The sequence below is a fragment of the Myiozetetes cayanensis genome, unplaced genomic scaffold, assembly GCF_022539395.1.
Source record: "Myiozetetes cayanensis isolate MyiCay16 unplaced genomic scaffold, myiCay2020 scf6-25, whole genome shotgun sequence".
In the NCBI taxonomy this organism is placed as follows: Eukaryota; Metazoa; Chordata; class Aves; order Passeriformes; family Tyrannidae; genus Myiozetetes; species Myiozetetes cayanensis.
Window position 1 is genome coordinate 21,506,220 of NW_026087853.1, and position 11,517 is coordinate 21,517,736.

Genomic DNA, 11,517 nt, shown 5'->3' on the forward strand with positions numbered 1-11,517 from the left:
AAAGCAGTGGAAACTCTGTATCTACTTTTAAGAGGTATGAAAGTGCTAAAGTCCTTTTCCTCCAGGGCTCAGTGACAAGTACTGTTTTCAGCAGACAGATAATCTCCTTTGTCCCATCCAGCTGTCAGCAGGAAGAGGATATTGCAGTGTCAAGTCCAGAGGCAACTGCAGATCCGAGGCTTGAAGGACACTGCCTTAAAGCATGTTTCTCAGCACTGTGCATTTCCCTCCATCCCATCCATGCTTTTACTAAATCACAACCCTGGACTGGAGATTCATAGACACGGAAAGAGGAGGGCACTGGAGAAGACCCCGAGTCAAACACCTCTCAAATCCAGAATAATATCCAACCCCCACGCTGCCCTGAACTTTGTAGACTTAGGTCCCACTTGCCTCTGTCGTCACCATCAAGCCCACAGTGGCATCCTTCCAGGTATCAGCTGCATTTCCCGGCGGGAATTTCCTGTAAGTGCCTCTTATCTCTGCTGCTGCCCTCCTGGCCCTGTGCATCTCTTCGCGCCCCCTGGTTCTCCCCCTTAGCACTCCCAGTCTCCCAACAGGTGGCTGACAGCCGGCCCCACAATGCCTGGCCAGCCGGGGAGCAGATGCTCATTACCTGGTTCCCGAAGACCGCGATGGAGCAGGCGGTGGAGACTTCGTGGGAGCCAAACCAGACAGAGGCGATGCGCGAGGGCATGCCCAGGATGAAGACCTGGGCCAGGGCACAGATGACCTGCCCCAGGACGGTGACGGGGAAGAGGTGCGGCTTCATGCTGCCCAGCTTCACCCAGGCGCCCACGGCATTGAGGGCTGAGCCAGCCAGCGCGATGAGGCGCAGACCCCTCTTGTCCAGCAGCCAAGCGACAGGGAAGAGCAGGGGGATGTAGGCGAGCATGTAGCTCATGGAGAGCCAGTCGATGGCGAAGGCGCTCACGTCGTAGAAGCGCACGAAGACGTTGTTGATGCTGCCGTACTGGATCCACTGGAAGGCGTTGCACAGGGAGTAGCTGCTGAAGAGCAGCAGCACTGCCCAGCGACGCCGGGACAGCTGCACCTCGGCGGGGGCAGCAGCAGCGGCTCCCCGCCACAGCCGACTGACTCGGCGCCCCGGCCGGCTCCTGCAACACCATGCTGGCACCGCAGGCCGCGCTCGGCTCGGGTCCCCGCCGGCACTACCTGCCCCGGCCACCACCGCCGGGCTCTCTGGCGGCCGCCGCACTGGGAGGCGCTGACGCCCCCGCCCGGCCCGGCCCGGCCCGGCCCTCCCCGCCCGCCGCCCCGCCCCGCCCCGCCCCGCCCTGCCGCGGGGCCTGGAAGGGCCCGGCCGCCCGGGAGGGCACGGACAGGCCCTTCGGCACTGCCCAGCCCCGCCGAGCCGCCGGCCTGGCGTTACAAGGCCCCGGGGCACGAGAGGCTGCAGCCGGCAGCGATGAACGGGCTGACCAGAACTGTGCCCTGGGGGAGGCTGTGCCCGACACCGCCAGAGGTGCCAGGGTGGAGTCCTGGGGGAGGAACCGGTTTGTGTTTCGATTGGGTTGGCTTCTGGTTGTTTTTTTGGTGCCATGGCACACTAGAGAGTGAAAACATCCAGTGAAGTGAAAATTAAAACATCTCAACGCAACTGAAGCAAATGAGCCAAAAGTGATGTTTGTGTCCATCCTCACGGGGAACTCGCAGTTAATGAGTCAGCCCTTGTTTTCCCATTACTTTAGCAACACGCCACTGGCAGATGCCTGCCTGGAGATCACTTATGATCTACAGTTCATTTAATTAACATCATGTTACCTGAATTGCATAACCGTTCCTCAGCGCAAGGACACAAGGTTGCCAGTGTTGTTTCAGCTCTCTTACAGCACTTAACAGACCGATCAAAATTAATTTGGAAAAATGGGAGCAGTGTCTTTAGGATATTGTATTCCTGAAAGAAAGACTTGAGTCAGAGAATGAAAAAGTGAAGTTTTTCTGGCTTGTATTTACTTGGTAGCTACATTATAATGTCGTTCTTTTACATACTTGGTGGAACTTGTGGGATGCTCTTCACAGTGGTACAACATGGTCATAATGTAGCCCTTTCACATAATAAATAGGAAAGACAAACTCAGAAGCCAAACTCAGAAAAGAGGTTTTCAGTCCCATTTATTATTAAGTTAGGTAACCAAAGTTACTCTAAGCTCTACACAGAGATAACAGAAAGAACAGAATAATTTGTTCTAATAAATTTGTAATTTTAATAGTATCAGGAATGTAATGAGTGATAGTGGTGCAAAGAGGGCAGAGGTGAAAAAAGAAAGCTGGAAAAAGACTATCATGGTCCAACAGCTGCTTAATCTGAGAACTGTGAGGTTATAACAGTAAAATAATACATAAAATTAACTTTTAGGTTCATCAGGTTTTAAAAGGCCTTTATAAAATTCTCAGCAATATTATACAGAAATCGAAGTTACACAGAGATAATCACTATCATTTATTAAAGAGCAGTTGAAAAGCAGAGGTAAGTAAAGAAATACACAGGCAATTTTTAGGATGGCAAACTGGGTTTGCTCAGAGGACTATCATTTATTAATAGTTCCTTAAGCAGAGCAAAGAACAAAATTTGCTGATTTTGCAGACATTATTGAGTTACTAAAGCCTAACTTAAATATGTCATCTCCATGCCGTATTTAGTTCTGTAGCTCTAGCTATCTGTAGCTGGAAGTGTTATCACAGTCCATGGCATCTTTAATTTGTAAACTGAGGTAAACACAGGATAATGGAGTTAGGAAGTGAATGGCATGTGCCCTAGTCAAAGTTCTCTGGGCAGCAAAGAGGAAGATATCTATGACTGAATGTGGTTTTCAGACTTAAGTCACAGAAAAAGAATAAGCAGAAAGAGTATAAAGAAAAAATATTATGAGTTAAGGAGACACTGACACACATCAGGAAAACACTGACAACAGTTAAATTTCTTTACACGTGACTAAAGAAACAGCACACTTGTAGACAGATCTCTAGATATATGGGAGACAATTAAGAAACACACATTTGATCCTTTGCCTCCCACCAGCCCTACTCCAGACTGGGCTCAGAAACAGTCTATCATCTTGTGTTTTGTTTTAGCCCCACCTTGAGCTCCTAAATTTCTCTCAAAAATCCTTAGTTTTTTTCATTATCAACATAGTCTGTAGCAAGTCAGAGCCTGCCAAGCAACGAGTCATTTGCTCCAATGTCTTAATCCTACCAGAAAAGTAAACTGGTAAATCAAGAATGACTAAAACACAGACCCTGCTGAAAATAACACCTGAAAACAGATGCATGAAAGCAGTGCCCAGCCTGTCAATTGATTTTGATCCAGACAGGGAAGGAACCCTGCCTACCCAAAGCCTATTCAGACAAGTATTTTTCATACCTATAGGCCTACACTTCCCAGAACTCCTATCCTCTGATTTGAAGGCTGATTTGTTTTGCTTCTGTTTCTGTAAACTGTTCAATCACCCCTTTACAGAATTTGCCAATTTCTGGACTAAAATAAAACCCCTGTGCTTTGCATTTCTTCCTCTCTCCATTGCCACATCTGTTTCTACTCACATGAGCCTCTTTTCCTTCTTGAAGCAACAGAGCAGCTGCTTTTGGATTTCCCTCATCAGGCATCTTTATATAAAATTTCTTAGCCATGAAAAATTATTTATATTTCAGGACAACCCCTTGAAGTGGATTTTAAAGCTAGAGGGAAATCTCCTTTACATGGAGATTAAAGTAAGTGCTAAAAGCTTATAGAATCCTGTAGCCAAAAGTATCTGTGAGGATGGGAAGGCATTAAACCAGAGGCAGAAGAAAGACCCACATTAAATGTAATGGTACAAGCCATCAGATAGAGCCTAACCTCTCTATAATCTTCTTCCCTACTGATGTCAAGAAATCCAACATCTGATTCTTTTGGAATATATGCTGCCTTTGTGACCAGTGAGTACATGAAATTCCTTTACGTTCTGTAAGGACCAAAGAACTTGCCTTGCAACAAGACTGTTATTCTCAAAGCCCACACAATAAGTATAAATGCTAGGGATGATGGTGGCAATGATAATCCAGCTTCCTGATTTCTGGATGGCAACAGGGCTCAATGACAAGCAAGATGATATGAATGGGTGGTGGAAATTGGCTTGGAAGTTGCACAGAAGGCACAGTAGAAAATCATTGTGAAAATAATAATTCCTTGTGTCTTTTCTATCCCATACTGGATCAGAGGTCCAAGGAGTAGGTGGACAAAAAACAAAACTTGCTCGGGAAAAGCAGGTATTTGAGGATCTACTGAATCTTCCATTTTTGCAGTTGTTTAGGTTCCATTTAAATGGGAAGTATCTAAGCTCAAAGGATGACAGGATGTACTTTGATTTCAAACTCACAGCCTTATAATTTCTGTCTCTAAATTTTATCACTGCACTTACAAAGCCTAACTAGTGCAGCTCTTAGGCAGCTCTATTGCATTTTGACTGATAGTGTTTAGGCCCAGAGGAGCTGTCAGCAGATATCCCATACAACCTTTCACAACAGACATCACAGGGAAGACTACAAGCTCTTTGTTAGTGGAGGGAGAAGGTTTCATGCTGGGTTCAAATTGCTTTAGTGGAATTCTTCAGAGGTCAGGTAGTTGTATCATAATACCAAATGTCGAGACTGGAATAGCTGGCAGAGCCACTTACGTCTGGGTCCCGCTTGGATGCAGTGCTCAGCTGGAGACACACGGTGCAGTCCGGGCTGGCAGGGCTGCGGCGCTGGACAAAGTCAGCAGTGTTCCCCTACGAAGCAGGGAAGGCTAAGAGCCCTCTGCTGGCACCTATAGCTTTCTGCATTCCAAGAGCCACGAGAAATCAGGAGCCAGTATACAGCTTATAAATGCCCTGAGTTAGTTTATTACTGTAGATTAGATACACCATAAACCCTTAAGAATCTTCCCTGTTACATTTCCAGTGTAGAAATCTGGGTACATGGACACTGATGAACAACTCCACTCATTACAGCGCAGCATGCAACCTATGCAGCACTCAAAATTTTGCAAAAATTACCTTCCTCTACACAAAACACAATGGCTTGGTTGCACAGTCTAAAATCTCATCTAGAGAAGACTGCAGACCTCAGAACCACCAAAGCTGTGCAGGGGCTAACTGAGCACCAAACCTATCTTGTTCAAAATTTAAAGCCTTTCAAAAGTATAATTCAAGGAAGGGAAATAATGTTTTGCTCCCCTTCAGCATATTTTATGTGTAGCTCTTGCTCTCTAAAAGCTTCACTGGGGATGTATCACCTGTATCTGTTTTACAGGGGCACAAAGAGTTACAGTAATTTGCCTGGGTGATTTGGCTGTGGTCCTGCCAGGGGCGTGACAGTTTTTCCAGTCTGACACCGTCCAGCCTGGGCTGGACAACAGCAGCCTGAAATACCACCTCTTTGAAAATCCAATCTCCCTGTTCAAAGCCTAGCTTTAACACAGCAATGGCCTTAATTTAACTCTGTCTAGCTCAGGTGTGATGTTTGTGTGGATAAATCTTATAGGTCTGAACTGCAAAGAGTACAGCATGACTGAAGGGCTAATATTCACTGCTGCCTTCTTGCAGAAAGAAAAAGGTGCAAAAAGGAGTGTGCAGCATGGAAGACCACTTGCATGCATGGTATCTCAGAAGTGCCAGTTTTTGGTCAGTGCACACCTCTCCAGACACAGGGTAGTTACGCTACTTCTGCATGGCTTTCTGCAAACAGATATCACTTGCTCTGCCCCATTCTCTGATCTGGCCGGATGAGAACCGGCTCTAACCCAAAAACTGTGTAACTGTGGTTAGTCTGCCGTGCTTCTTGAGTATCTCAGCCCAGCTCTCTTTTCAAAACCCTTGCTGTTGAAAAGCTGTGGAGATACAAACAGCTGCATGGAAAGCTGTGCATAAGCTCACTGGAGCAAACCCACCTCACTCCTCTGCTGTGTACCAGGCACTCACATGGGACATGAAGATCAGAGTAAAAGAAGTGAAAAAGATCCAGTTAGACTCAAAACTCAGCCACGGTCTAGATTTACATCCCCAGTCCAGATCAGGTTCACAGATTAACCCCAAATTCCAAAGCTCGAAGTTTATAAGCCCTTCTTACTCAGCATCCTCCAGCCTCCATCTAAGTGAGTCATATTAGTTCAGACTAATGACATAAAAAAGGTTTTCATCTTCTATTTCTTGCAGTTGACATTAATTAATACTAAAAGAGTGCTGGAAATGTGCATGGTCTCATCTGCTGAACTCAGGCAGGTGCCTCTTCTTTCTCCCACTCACACTGCAGCAAAAGAGACAAACCTGGGAAAAGTCCTGAGGATCATGACACCAAACCATCGCTGTTACGAGGGCAGAAAAATTGATTGTATCTTAGGAAAAAAGCACAGAGTTGGTGCAGAAGTTGGGAGGAATGTGTGCTCTCTCTGCATGGATGTCTCTGAAGCAGTAGGACTTTAAGGAGCTTGTCTCTGCAACCTCAGCTGCAAGAAAAATTACAGTCTCATGTAATTTTGTAAGTCTGCCCTGGCAAGTGATGAATATACATTCCCTACCATTTAGTTGGGTAGATTTTTTGATTAACCTAAAAAATCTTTATGTATACACATGTTGCTCAAATCCCCTCCACATCATTAATCAATAAGGTGGCAAAGCAGAACACAGACAAAGTGAGCACAGTGCTGTTTGCTAGGAAAAGTCTCACCATTTCATGTCATGCTTTGCTTTTTCTCTTCTTGACAGCTTGTGATTTATAAAAATGCTATGTCTCTTAGCGGTGATTCCCAATCTTCTTTGATCTGTGTGTGCTGAAATATTAGCATCCAGGCAGAAATTCTTGTATGACAAGTGCTGCTTTGTACACCATGATCACTGTAAGAAACAGAGAGAAGCTTTTTGTGGGCTTCTGCTTTGGTCCAGTATGCAGGAGATATCCTTTTGCTGATGCAGGCTGGCAGCTCTAATAGAAGTGAATTCTGAGATGGGATTTGTAAAACAAGTGCATACATACTTTGGAGCCACAGCAAAATGGGCAACAGAGCTGCTTACTCTGTCAGACTAAAGATGTACCCCTACTTCTCTTCTGACTCGATGCAAACTGTGCTTGCATATTACCCTTCTTCTGCCCCTCAAGAGGAAAAATTCACATGTGAATCAATTTAGAGAAAGGGCATCACAGTAATGACAGCTGGGCTCATAACAGCCCCATACAGTGGGATGAATGCACCTTCCCCTGGACTGGCTGGCTCTGTGTCTCTTGGCACCTGCCATCTGCCACATTGGGAGCCTGCAGCTGAGCTGAGGAGTATGAAGCAGAAAGGGAATACCAATAAAAGATTGCCCTGGGCTTCCCATTGGGAGAGATATGTTAAGATTATGTCAGCACTGAATGTCCTATCTTTATTTATCTTACCATAAAAGCATGCCTGAAATGCTGATACGGAGGGCTTGTAAAGTGCTGAGCCTGTGCTTTTAGGGAGACGGAAAGGGAGAAAGTTATAAAACCCTCCATGCTTTCAAACTTGCTATTCTTCTGCACAGTTGCCAGGATGCCTTGATCCGTGGGAGGTATTGAAATTCGGTAAAGACCATAAAGGAAAATTTAACTCTCTTGTTCCCTGGTTGCCTTCTCCACCCTCTGATTGTATAAACAGATGTTTGCCACACATTTCTGTTTTCTCTGCAGAGAAGACGCCAGTCGGCAGGTGAATGTGGAGGTAACGGTCACTAAGGCTTGAAAAGCACCCTCAGCAGCTGCCTCCCAGTGTCACATTCCACCTGCCCTCGGTTCCAGCTGACTGTCCTGTCTGCAGCAGAGCCCCAGGAACATGGCTGCTGGGCACAAATACAGCCCGAGTGCTTCTACAAAAGCCTTCCTGGATGTCAAAACACTGAAATCCACCATTCTTATCTCAGGTCTTGGTGAAGATGATTATGGTTAATCAGGGCTGCAGTCAGATCTGTTTATTTTAGCAAGTAGCTCCCTCCACCTGTGATGCTTCTCGGGCTCAGCCCCCACATCCAGGGCAGTGATGCCTGCAAACAGCTCTGCAAGCCCCTCAAGAGCTGGTGAAGGTGGGGAACACCAAGCCAAGATCCCCATACCCTCACCAACAGCAGAAACATGCTGGGACCACAAAGCAGAACAGGTCCCTGGACCAAGAACAAGGTCCTCGGCTAAGGGAGACCATAAACTCGCTTTTCCACTTGGTCACGGACATCCCCTTCAGGCAGCCTTACCCAGCCCTTACCATCACAGACATTAGCCTTGAGCCTCCCAGTTCTCCCTCTAGTCTGGCAACAGCCAGGCTAACAACCTTCAAACCGGCTCTGCCAAGAAGCGTGCGGGTGCAGGCTGGGAGCGCTCAGCTTTCGCCCAGCAGAGGCCAGCACGCACGCAGTGTTTCGGCAGGCTGTGCTCGCAGAGGAGCCGTCTTGCTCCCTCACTGGCCTTCCCCGGCTGGGAAAGAGTCTCTCAGCCTCCTTTGAGCCCTCATCTATATACTGCTTCGAGAGAGGTTTTCAGTGAGGGACGGATAGGGCAATAGACAGGCAGTGACATCCTGCTGGAGTAGGGACAGGCTGCCACAGGACCAGCCATCACCCGGTTTATCCAGTTGTGTTCCCAGAAGCATCCCCTTCCCTTGGAACAGCCAGCACCACAGTGGTCCTGGAGGCTGGGCATGGCCAGATAACACAACACTTGAGAAATGCCAGACGCCATGGAAATGAATTTCGAAAGGAATTGCACTGCTGGTAGGAGCAGATAATTGACAGCAATCAGGGATGATTGTCCTGGCCACCTCCCTGCCCTTTGCTCCTCTTTTAGGCTCATCTTTTAGTTCATTTGAGAACAGAGAGGGCCACATCAAAGGACAAGCACTTGGCTACTTAGAAATCTAAAAGAAGGTATGTGAAGAGTGGATTGTAGAGGCCCAGAGCCCAGGAAAAAGAAGCAAGAGACAGCACCGGTACAGAAGTGAAAGAATCTCCTCACACAGCCTAAACAAGCAGCTTTGTGCAGCTCTGCAAATAGCCTCAGGAAAAGATCTTTTTCTCAGCCACTGTTTGAAAGGGCTGATGGCCCTGAAAGGATATGTTGTCCCCTGCTGCTTGTGTGATAAGGAAGTTCCCCCAGGAGACCCATTCTTCATAACAAAGAGAGACTGCCTATGAGACACCTCACAATCACTATAAGCAAACAGAAGTCAAAACAGGCTTGAACTGTGCAGATCATCTTCTGTGATCAGGTTTTTGAGGGCAAGACCGGGGCAGAGACAAGTCAGATTGGAAGATATGTCTCCTAGCACCAGCCAACACCCAGTGTTTGGCCAAAACGGCTGAGCGTAGAGCTGCTAGGAGGCCTTCCAGCTCACAGCCAGCCATGCAGAGGAGGGACAGCTTAACTGATGATGCCAAGAATATTGTTTAGGTTTTGGAGAGGATGTTGTTGCAAACCCGTCTTCCAGTCTCACCACTTACCGCTTATTTTCGTTCTGAGTCGCAGTAATAAGTCTGAGACATTACCAGTGAGTAGTCTAGCAATTCTGTGAACCCCACCCAGCATGAAGGATCTCAGACCTCGACAGCTCTGCAGCAAAAATATTGGCTTCATGTCTGCGTGGGCATAGTTGACATCTACATCAGTGTAGGACTCTCCCCACCTGCAGCTAAAACCAAGCTTAGCATTTCATAGCCATGAGAAAACACAAAGGGCGCAGCAAGGATGGATACCTCTCGTTGTAGGTGATACTGTGTTGTCAGTGCAAACTTTGCTAGGGTTCTGTTGCATCCTCCAGTGAGGAGCATGAGCCTGCAGTTCCCTCCACAGCAAACCCCAGGAAAGGTAGCTGTAGCTTTTTTCTCTGACTGTAACCCAGAAAACATGGAAGCATCAGAGCCCTAAGGAACAGCAAGTGGAAAATCCAGGAGAAAATCCACCAGAAGCTGAACGAGCAGAAGCAGAGCCTGTAAAGACAAAGACCTCTAGAGCTGGGATCAGTTGTCTCTCTCAGGCTTAAAAGGACAAATCCCAGAGAAAGGCACTTTGGGAAGGGCCCGTGTAGCCTGAGTGACTCAAAGCATGGCTTGTGCAAGGATCAGCAGCTCTATTTGTTGGATCAGTGGATGGGGTGAAGCCTATTGGTGGTGTAAGACACTGAAATTGTTCTTGTATTCTGCATGACCTGTATGCAGAAACCCAGCTGCCTGGCTGGAATAACCACCATCCTTCCCTGTGTGTGCACATCACCCTCGGGGCAGGGGGCAGACCCACATAGACAAGGAGGGCCAGTGCAATCGCCCATTGCCTCAGCACTACTTCTGTAGGGTGGTGATGCCCTGGCCCACATGCTGACATTAGGTGTCTATGACCATGGTGCTTCCCATGCTGGCACAGAAACTGGAGGCAGGAAGTTCACGAGCCCCTGAACATACCATGGAAGGAGAATTTGCAGTGCTATCTGTGCCTCTCCTGAGGACAACTTGCTGAGGCATGGCAGTATTTTTGGTTATCCTCCTGCTGAGTGCAAATCAGAGAGAAAATAGGTGCAGCACAGCACATTACAGACTTATCCAACAGCTCTTGTGGGCTATGATGATGGGCCAAACCCCATGAAATATGCTGCTTCTTTGTGCCTGAAAGAAGGATATCTACAAATTTAGTCTATTTTTCTCATTTAAAAGCCTGTGTCAGCAGCACTGCTTGTGGTACCCTGCTGAAAAAATTGCAGCTGATGCTCCTTGAAGATGGCAGCAGTCCTGAGCCACCATCAGCAACAGGGCCTGCGCTGGCAGGTGGGCTTCAGCTTTGTGTAGGTGACTGCTGGCTGGTGGGGTGTAAGGCACAGAGACCATCTGTACGGACCAGCTTGTGTTTCCAGTAGATCAGACCCAGCAATACCAACCTAATCTTCTCTGACCTTTCAGGTTTCATCTGTTTCAATGCATGAGGTAGTGCAGGAGTCTTTGGAGCTATGACTGGCAGGCAAGGGGAAACAGCATAGGCTACAGCTGCATACCTTATCAGGGTGCCCTGGAACAAGAGTCCTGCTAGGTCCTGCTTTTCCTTTGCACTCCAGCACAGCACTTCCCTCCAAGCCTGAGGGCTCCACCAGCCCACCAAGAGCTGCCTGTGAGCTGACATGACATGGCAGTGCACCTCCATACATGCAAGGGGAACATGTGGAGGCATAGCCATCAGTAGCAGGGAGCCAAGAGGGTCAGTAGGGAAGAGATCTGTGATGTTACGTGGCACGTCAGATTCATTAGCCAAGTCCAGCCCTGCAGCAAGGAGGGACCCATCCTCCCCAGGGACCCCATCACCCCACAAACCATTGCTCCTCAGCCTGCCCAGCCTATGCACATGGGCCCCCATTCTAAATGTGAGGCTGCAGTTGCTGGCCTTGGATTTGACCTCTGCACATGCAAGACTCCAAGCTCTCCCCATCCTCCTGCCTGTGTCTTCACTGTATCATGTCAAGATTGACTCAGGTCTTATTTTGGAAACAAAGAG

The 11,517-nt window shown here is 47.7% G+C and overlaps 1 protein-coding gene across 1 annotated transcript in view; it reads right to left on the bottom strand.

Annotated features, from left to right (window-relative positions):
• FLVCR2 (FLVCR heme transporter 2) overlaps window positions 1-1,130 on the bottom strand; it is a 37,510-nt gene extending 36,380 nt beyond the window's left edge. The window contains 2 exon segments of the mRNA XM_050336433.1: window positions 617-1,082; window positions 1,084-1,130. Coding sequence (XP_050192390.1) covers window positions 617-1,082; window positions 1,084-1,130 — 513 coding nt within the window.
• Between the last annotated feature and the right edge of the window lie 10,387 nt (window positions 1,131-11,517).